The 10,398-nt window shown below is 41.2% G+C and overlaps 1 protein-coding gene across 1 annotated transcript; it reads right to left on the minus strand.

Moving 5' to 3' along the window:
- Positions 1-8,343: 8,343 nt before the first annotated feature.
- On the minus strand, positions 8,344-10,094 carry LOC134152366 (olfactory receptor 6N2-like). Its single transcript, XM_062597636.1, is given in 5 exon segments — positions 8,344-8,540; positions 8,543-8,619; positions 8,775-8,823; positions 9,541-9,835; positions 9,837-10,094. Coding segments are annotated over 5 exon segments (876 nt in total).
- Between the last annotated feature and the right edge of the window lie 304 nt (positions 10,095-10,398).

The raw sequence follows: 10,398 nt of genomic DNA on the forward strand, positions 1-10,398 counted from the left end.
TACCCCTTTACGGTTACCCTCCTTTGCTGGAGGGAATACAAGAAAAGGGATACTTGCACTTGCAGTTTGACCTATGAGGTTGGTTTTATTAGTGAAGATGAGAAGTGTGGCAGCTTGGGCAGGTGAGCATTATGTTCAGGGATTACTCTGGTACTTTTGGTTGTATGCAGAGTTCCTGTTTCCCAAAGCTAATGGGAAATGGTGTTCAAAGAAACTGCAGGCAAAGACTATGGTTAAGACACTCTGTTCTTCACTCTGATGTCTTTCAGAGCAGCTCTGCTAAAATGTGGTTTACACAAGAAATTGTGTGGTGCAGAGGGATCTCAAAACTAGCTCTGTTCCTGTCATTACCGAATCAATGTGATCCATATCAGAAACAAGCGGCAGCAACTAGCCTGTTTCTTTCCTGTTGGTGTCTGCTCTCGAGCAGATAGAAAGCTTTTGTGGCAGAGAGAAAGGTCCGGGAAAATCACAAATCTAACCTATGACTCCAGAAGAGCCTGAGGTTCCTGCCACGTGAGAGATAGTCAGAGACTGTCTGGTTGATGAGTGGTCTCCAAGACACTGAGGAAAGAGGGGAATGGCAAGCATCAAGAGCCTTAGAACAGAAAGATATTGCAATCTCACTTGTCTGTGTGTAACAACCCCAGAAAGTGATGACAGTCACTCCAGGAGGAACAGAGGAGGGATCTCAGGCAGGCCTGAGGATGGAGGAGTTGCATGAAACAGAGAGAGCTGGATAGGTCTGTGGATCTTAGTGACAGAGTGAGTTCTGACGTCTCAATGAGGTGAGAAAAATGTGGACTCATCACAGTCATTTCAGGAACAGTTAGGTTTCCTGTTAGCAGGGCTCATTTCTTCATGTAGTAGCAATAAAAAAGAAAGACATTTCCTTCCTCTTTTTTCAGAAGAGCAACTCTGTTCAAGGGATATCACCACTGCTCTTACTGTTCAGAAAAGTCAGCAAGCACCTGTTGCCAATTCCAAGATGATGGGGAGCACAGCTCTGCTTCTCCTTAGTGAGTGCAGTAAAGGGAGTATAGGCTGGGTGCTAGGGCTGAAGAAGGCATGGGGGTATGGCTGGTGCCTAGTGCTGTCCACTGGCATGGACAGCCCATGCAGCTGTGGGGAGGAAGCCTGTGTCACAGGGACCCAGAGGGCTTCAGGGTCTGGAGGGAGAGCAGAAGGGTCTCCATCTCCAACACAGACTGTTCCAGGCACTGTGGGCATCTGCACCTGCCACTCCTCTAGTATGGGTACATGTCCATTGATGGTGGTGGGATCACTCTGCACAAGGAAGGGGGAACTGGTTTGGAGTTTGGGTTCGAGCAGTGTAGGCTCTTGGCTTTCTCTTTGGGCTGGGGGTCGTGGTCCCAGTTGTTGTTGGGAAGGAAGGAGAGTGGATCAAATAAGGCTATTAGATATGAATGTGGTGGGAACGGGAAGTCCCAGGTGTTGTTTTCCAGTCTCATTTTCCAGGCCCACTGATATATCCGCAGGAACCTTGTGACATATCTTGTCATCCTAGTAAACACCCAGGCACTGGAAGCCATGCTTCTGTTTTCTGGCAATAGCTCTCCCCTAGGGCCATGCTGCTTTCTGAATTTCTAGTATCAGAATTTGTGTATCTGGAGAACTTGATGGGAACTGGGTGCTTATTACAGTTCATCTGTATATGTTCTTCTGTACAGATTCCTGTGCTTAGGAAAGACTGGCTTGCTCTGATCTTCTCCTTGATATTACATCTTAGTCAAGCTAGGTGACCCTGAAATGAAAATTAGATTAATCTTTGTGTGGTGTTGCACCAAGGATTCTTTTGAATGTTCACTAACTTAAGGGGAACCATAAAAGAGAAAGGAATTCAGATGCTGCACTGCTACAAGCAAATAAGCATTTATTGCTCACTCTTAGATTAATCTCTCAGCCTAATTTGTTATAGTCAGGGACTAAATATTATTCTGTATGTGCTTTGGGTTAACAGCTAAGTTACTCTCTTACATATTCTGATCGCTCAATCGCCCATCAGTCATGGAGGAATCATGGTGTGGGCATTCTCTTCTCGCCTGGTGGGGGTCCTGTGGTGATTTCAGCTGTCCAAAGCAGGATCCATGTAGGATGGTGTTAATCTTTTATAGCTCCCCCTGCTATTCCTTCTTAGAAGCAGTAGTTTAAATCAATAATAAACCGAATTGTCTTTTTATCTAATAATGTTATGTTGTGTACTTATGATTCTTTTGTTTTTACTTCTTATCACTATATTCCCAAGTAATACTACAAGAGTTGATGGTTTCTGCAGTGTCATTTCACCTCTTATCACTGTATTTCCACATAGTTCTGCAGTGTGGTACCTCAGGCAGTAGATATCCTAAGTAAATGTCAACTGGTGGAATAGACTAGCACTACCTATTGTAGTAAGGGTTGTGCTGTCCGCTGTTGCCTGCAGGTCTGTGACACTTTGCAGTGTCAGAAATGAGCAAGATGAATGTAAAAGATGGAGATGAAGAAATGAGAAGATTCCCTCCCCTGGGAATGAGGTGATTTTTCGAGGAGTCTCTCTGTGTCTCATGTGCAAGAATAGGTCTGTACAGAAACATGGTTTGGGTTTTTCAGACTGTACCTCACTGATGTCCTCCAAGAAGGATAGATAATTCAGTCTGCTTTTCTCTAAGTTAATTTAGCTTTTCCTTACCTAGGTAAGTCTTGCACTTTATACAATCAGCTGTACTTTATGTCCCTGGAGGGTCAAAGTCTCAAAGCTGGACATTTTGTTCCCCCTCCTTCCGTGGGACTGATAAGGAGACATTACTTTCCTCCAGGCATAAAGCTCTTCCCCCTACCCTCTTCAGTAAACCATGGGCATGGCTCACCCAATTTCAATTCATGTTGCATTTCCACAGCAGCAAGGAAAAGATTATAGGAGAGGAATGCTATCCATGTCTGACCAGGAAGTATTTTATTTCCCCAGTCATCCTCTTTCTTAGCTTCCAGACAGGAATACTTTGGTTGTGACCCCATCTGGTTCTTTTTCAGATCTCTTCTCCTCTCCGGTGCTGAGTGTGGCCTGGCCAGCTCAGTTGAGCCTCTCAAAGGAAACCCTTTCAACAAGAGCTGTGCCATGCAGCTCAACCTACTTATTGCCCTGCTTCCTCCCCACAGGATCCTGAACTCCACCATCTCATGGTCACTGCAGCCAATGCTGCCCCCAGCCTTCACATCTCCAATCAGTCCTTCTTCATTTGTTAGCACAAGGTCCAGCAGCACTCCTCTCTTTGTTGACTCCTCCACTACCTGTGTCAAAAAGTTAGCATCAGTGCTCTGCAGGAACCTCCTGGACTTTTTGTGCCTAGCTGTGCTGTCTTTCCAGTGGATATCAGGGTGGCTGAAGTCCCCTAGGAGAACCAGAGCCTGTGACCATGAGGCTACTTCCAGCTGCCTGTAGAAGGCCTCATTGACTTCCTCTTTCTGATCAGGTGGGCTGTAGTAAGCACCCACAACAGTGTCACTCATGTTGACCTGCCCTTTAATCCTTACCTATAAGCTCTCGACTCATTCTTCATCCACCCTGAGGCAGAGCTTGATATGCTCCAGTGACTCTCTTACATAAAGAGCAATTCCACCACCTCGCCTTCCTAGCCTGTCTTTCCTAAAAGCATGTAGCCATCCATGACAGCATTCCCATCAAGTGAACTATCCCTCCATGTCACTGTACTTGCAATGAGATCATGGCCCTGCGACCACACACAAATCTCTAATGCCTCCTGTTTATTCCCCATGCTGCATGCATTTGTATACAGGGATTTCAGACAGGCAATTGAGCATGCAGGTTTCCCAGGAGGGGTGCAAGAGGCTCCTCCATAGCCATGTCTTATATGCACTTCCCTGGCCACATGCACCTGCTGGGGGCATCCCAACTTAAGCTATGTTTTGCTGACTCTCCTTTTTCTGTAACTCTCCCCTTCCCCTATCTTTCCTTGTTTAAATCCCTCTTTACCAGGCTGATCTTCCTATTGTCAATGTGTGTCCCACTTAGTGAGGTGGATCCCATCTCTCCCCATCGGTTGTCAATCTTCAAACAGGGTCCCATGGTCGTAGAAGCCAAAACTGATTAGCTGGGGCAACCTATTGTCCAGATTCACCCACCTGCCATTGTCTCTCTGTGCTTCTTTGTGCTTGCAGAGATGAGCTTTTTATCACGTAACTTAACAAACAGGGTCTCTTATAACACCCTTGTAGCCAGACTGAGAAGGTGTGGACCAAGTGAGTGGAGCATGTTGTGAGTAGAAAGCTGTCTGGACTGTTGGCCTCAGATGGTTCTGGTCAAAAGTTTGAAGTCCAGCTTACAGCCAGTTACTAGTGGCATCACTCTGTAGTCTATACTGAGACTTATACTGTTTAACATCTTATTCATTATCCTGCATGATGGGATGAAGTGTTCTCTTCAAGTTTGTGGATGACCTAACTGAGCTATGTGTATGTGAGGCAGTGTACAGTGATCATTTACAGGTCAGCTGCCATTCATAAGGAGCCTGATAAACTGGAAAATGCCTTGGCAAACCTCATGAAATTCCAAAAAGACAAGTGCAAAGTCATATACCTGCAAGAAAATAAATGCATATAGCTGTACAGTCCAGGGCTGGCTGACTAGAAAGCAGCCTTCCAGAAAAGGACCTGGGAGTCATGGTGGATAGCAAGTGAAGTCATTAGTGTACCTTTGTGCTAATTAAAGCTATTGCATATTGAATTGCATTAGCAAGACCATGGGCAGCAGGTCAAAATAAGTGATTATTTCTCTCTATTTGGCACTTCTGAAATCCCCATTTGGAATATTGTGTCCAGTTTTGATCTCCTCTACAGTGCATAGTGTCCCACTGAGGGCTACTAAGATGACATTATACACCATCTTGTCATGGGTAAAGGATGTGTGGAGCTAAGAATTTATTATTAGTCCAGTTTCTATGTGAACAGTATTCCAATTTATCTAATACATGAAAGAGTCACAATACAGTTAAAATTATTATTAAAAGGAAACAAATCTTCCAAAGATCTCCCCCTTTTACCTAGCAATATGCTGATCTTTCCGATATTCACCTAGGTCCTGAGGGGAACAGTTTAAGTCTTTCTAAAGCAGAATGGGAAGAGGGGATTACAACAAGCCATCAGCACCCTGAAGTTAGTGCCAAGAGGAATCTGACATTCATGATGGCAATTTCTTCTTCTTTAGTCTTGAGCACATTTGGGTTCATTTTTGTATCTCTTAACATTGTCTGTTTCCTTCTTACTGGTTCCTAGCTAAAGTTTGGATGTTTCATAACAGCCTCTCCATCCTTGATTATCATAAAGGGTCATTGTTGCACAGTGATGCCTAGGTTTATCAGACCTACAGATCTATACCATAATTGCCACAGATGGTATTCACAGAGCTCAAGCTAAGACAAGTCAAGCAATAGTCATTGACCACTATGCAGTTGCTAGACATATCTTAGGCCATAACAAGCGCACGCATGTCCTGAGACCTTTCACTCTGGGATCAATACAAACCCTGTGGTCTTCTATAATAGTGGCATAGGTCATATTTACTGTGCTACAGCTACAGTGTCAGTACATGGTGTACAAGCAGGACTCGAGGACACAGGATTTATTTATCCGGGTGCACAATGAAAGGGTGAGAGGAAACAGTCACAAGTTGCAGCACAAGGAATTCCAACTAGATAAAAGGCATTTAAAAATCTCAATGACAGTGGTGCAATCCTTGAGCATTAAAACAAAGAAGTGGGAGACTCTCCATCCCTGAAGATATTCAGAGGTCAACTGGACAAACCCCTGAGCAAAATGATCTAGTTCAGCTTTGGGGATGGTGTTGGACTAGAGAAACATTAAAGGTCTCTATAAAGCTATATATGCCTGTGATTCTAATCCATGGATGGATAGAGAGCTCAGGAAAGACTATTGCTTATGTAGGAACATTATAGGCACTTTTATTAGGTGAAACAAACCTTGGTCCTAGATGCTGTTTATGGTCACTAAAAAGAAATAAACACTTCTACAATTAATTAGTTTAGACCTCTACCATAAGATAAGAATAATCAATTCTAGAGTTAGGCAAGATGAAGCTAATTCATGTCAAATGAAAGACTTAACTGCTATAGATGTCAGTATAACCTTAGTTATAGGCAGTTCTTCAGACTGAAACACGTGTCACTAATACACTAAGGTTTTAATCTCCCCTGAATCAAAAAATAAAAACTTAAATGTACATTCACCCAATTTATGTAAAACATGATCAAACATTGAATTTGGGGGTCTCTAAAATATTATTCTCTTGTTTGTGTTTTCTTTTTTTGTGCTTGCTCTTTTGTAGGAATGAGTATTTTCATGCAAGAGAAAGTTGTTTATGGGGATCCTAGATAAAATTATTTGTATTCATTCCTGATGGAGAAAAGTTTAGTCATGATATGTATTCCGGCAGTATTAAGCTCCTTGGTTATCTTATTTATATATCATACTTTTTATTATTAAATTAATAAAGAGATGAATATTTAGCTGTTACCCATGTAATCATGATGTTACCTCTGATTTCAATGGCCTGTGTTTTTCATCTCAGCACTGATGTCAGTAAAACTTGATCAATGATGTGTTGGCTATTTAGCAATGTAGAAAAATGGCACACAGGTCTGAGATTTACATACAAATAAGATTTATATGTATCTACTAACTTCAGTCAATTTTTTCCTTGTCCATTTGCTATCAGTGATGAATCCCTTTCCTTCAGTTAAATTGATTTGCAGGTACTGAGTGGCATTCACTTGCAATAACCTAAGCAGATAAATGTGAGATAGCTAAAACTGGACTGTGATTTCTCCCTATTAATTGAACAACACCATCAGGTAACTAGCTCAAAGAATGATTCATCTCATCCTAAGATAGGTGGCTTAGAGTAATGAGATAAATATTACTCTCTAGTGAGCAGTCTCTTATCACTACATTAGATGATTAAAGAGACCAGCTCAAAAATATGTATCTATGTATAAAGGCATATGAGAATAATATGATTTACTTTACAAGCTTATTTTTCAGAACCATTGTAACCTGAGAGAATTGCTGTATTAGTCTTTACTCGTATACTGACATAGTACTAAAAGAGTTACAGCTTTTGAGAAAAATAGTAGCAAATATGTACCTTCAATGTATCTTTTCTTGCATATTCATCTTTAAATTCCAGACTCAGTGTTTAATACTTTTTGTCCAGGAATATTTATATATGATTTAACTAGTCATATCAATAACTGCGCAATCTATAGGAATATTTTTGTTTGCTTACCTATTAGAAGATTTTTTTCAAATAAATACACAATTTAAAGGTTGCACGAATATATTTTAGTCATCCTGCCCTAGAACAGAGAGGTCATCAAAATGAGCTTATTACATCTCCAGCAGGATTACCACAGAGAATTCACTGGGTATAGTTGCAACTGAATGTTTCATTTATTTAGACAGTGGTCAGGGAATCCATTCTTGTACATCCCAAAGGTTGGCCTTTTTCCATATCCTCAGATGTCTCATGCTAAACCAGTTAAGGGGCTTAATATAGACAGCAAGGCCTCAGCACACAGCTGTTTAAATGCCCCTTCTAGAGGAAAATGAAAATTAATATGAATATTTACCAAGTTAAAGAGAGATGTCTGGACAACACAGGCACAAATGTGTCTCATGAGGTATGAGACTGATTTATTTGCTTACCTGGGGAGAAAGTCACAGCTGCCTTCTTCCTTTTTATTGAATGGGATGAAATTTAGTATGGAACACAGAATGGGAAACTGAAAGTCAGTGTTCATGGGGATGAGTAAAACAGAAAGTGTGGATCAGAGGATAATAAACACAAGTGAATGAAATAAAGAGCAGAAGACTAAGAAGCAAAATTAACAGAATAGAAGGACTAACTGGAACACAGAAAAGGTAAGCTGGGGAGCCCAAGGGCTTTGTGAAGGATAGCCATACCTCTAAACAATTCTTGATCAAAAATGTACCCAAAATAACAGGTCAAGAGCTGCTCCTGCTTCTGAGATATGGTGATTTGCTGAACACAGTGAACACTCACTAAAACCCTCATGTGCTCTGCTGTTCTTATTGATGACACCAAATTGATAACACTGTGATAAAAACTTTTCTGGAGGATGTTTTTTGTATGCAGTTGTTCCTGAGATAACACATTGGTATCATCACTGCCTAGACCCATCTTCAGAAAATTTTATCTATGAAAACTACATGGCTCACATAAGATTCGAGGTAGCATACTGCCATTGTAAACTCTTTTGTGTGCAATTATTATTGTATGCAATATTGCATTCAATATCTTTTGTTCCTCAGACTATAAGTGATTAGATTCACCAGAAGAGTCACGACAGAATAAATCACAGCAAATACTCTGTCGTAATCTAAGGAATAACTTTTGTTGAGTCGTATGTACATAAATATAATACCACCAAAAAATAACAGAACTACAATCAAGTGAGACACACAAGTGGAAAAGGCCTTGCTTTGTGTACTTTTAGTACATTTTTTAAAATCTTGGCATAAGACAGCATGATAAAGAGAAATGTCACCAATATTATGACAGAATTTCTAGGTTTAGCTCAGTTCGTTAGAGTGTGGTGCTAATAATGCCAAGGTTGTGGTTTTGATCCCTATATGGGCCACTCGTTTGAAGGTTGAACTAGATGGTCTCCAGAGGTACCTTCCAACCTTACCAATTCTATTATGAATCTATGAATGTATTTATTGCAAAATCTACCAGGATGCTTGTGTTAGTGTCTGTGCAGGCATGTTCTAGTTAGATTCCCGGGGGCCAAACATCTGGTTTCGCAAGTCAGCACAAACTCACACACACCCACACAAACACTCTTCAGTAGCAAGCAGTTTATTAGTGAATACTTACAAATAGAGAGACCCAATGTTAATCTCGAGAAAGACCACTCCAATGCTTGTCCCAATCATCTGCATGATGAGAGAGAGAGTCGGCAGGCACAATCTTTTGGGGCGTCCCCGAGGAGGCAACATGGTCCTCTGTTGTGTAGCAGCCTCCCTCTCCTTCGGAAAAACTCTGATATTTATGATTATTTGCAGTAGGTGGGAGTCCCAGCACCTGGGGCCAGCAAGTGCAGGGAGTCTAGCCCAACTCTGCCCCGGTTCCATAAGCAGCTATGATACTGCGCACACATGCAGACTTATTTTGGGGGCCACATATGACTTTGGGGGTCGCTGTTTCATTACTCTTCAACTTCTGACCTTCAGGTTGACTGCTTCTCATGGTGCTTTTCTGGAAGCCACAGAATCTATATGCAACCAGCCGCTGTTCTTTCTCACAGATTTCCAAGACCTTGTTAGTTACTGATTTGTATCCCGCTTAACACAGCGGTATTGTTCTAGGCACTAAAAAGTTACAACACTAGACCATTCCACCAAGTATCAGGTAGTACAGATACAAAAAGTTGCAACATGGACCATTCCAATCAAGCATCACGTAGTACGGATACAAGGCCAAGCTCAACAGCTGGGGGAAGTCACAAAAGATATGTTGAATTTTATTGGGACTACAGAAAGGAAGTTTGGAGACCAAGATTACCACAGTAACCGGACAGATGAAGCCACAAATCCAGCATCCAGCAATTATCTGAAAATGCATTTTTGTGCTCATGATGGTATGACAATCTAGTGGTTTTCAGATTGCTAAATATCTATCATAGCACATTGCTGTAAGCAGGTAACATTTTGTGGCTTGAAAAGAATTGAAGAAGTACATTTGTAAAAGGCATCCAGTAAAGGAAGTGCCTTTTTGTCCCACTGCATAAGTTTGAAAGCATTTTGAGGACTGTTGTTGCTATATAGCAGATTTCCAAAAAAGATAAAATGCAGACGAAAAAGTACATTAGAGTATGAAGTTGAGCATCTAGCTTAATGATTGTGAAAATTACAGTATCTCCAAAGAAGATGAAGAGGTAGATGCGCAGCAGTAGGAAGAAGAAGGTATGCAGTTCCTGAAGATTTGGGAATCTCATTATTATAAATCCAGTTACTTTGCTCTGGTTGGTTGTTCTCATACCGCCAGGATCCTTGTAAAACTGTCAAATTCCTATCTCCACAAATGTCCTGGTATCTCTTGGATGATCAGACAAGTACTGAAAGTTAGTCCAAATAATCTATTATTATATTTGGCTGATTCAGAACTGAGACATAAAATCTACTTTTATGTTCTTTTACCCTGTCTTATTCTTCTGTTACATTTCATCCAAAACTTGAGTATACTTCAGGATGTGCGAAGTAGCCTGAAGAAATATCAACAGAAACTACTCTTTCGAGTTCTAGGAATTATATCCTCAACATATCACTCTTTAGAGTGATTCT

This window comes from Rhea pennata, chromosome 31 (genome assembly GCF_028389875.1).
Source record: "Rhea pennata isolate bPtePen1 chromosome 31, bPtePen1.pri, whole genome shotgun sequence".
NCBI classification, from domain to species: Eukaryota; Metazoa; Chordata; class Aves; order Rheiformes; family Rheidae; genus Rhea; species Rhea pennata.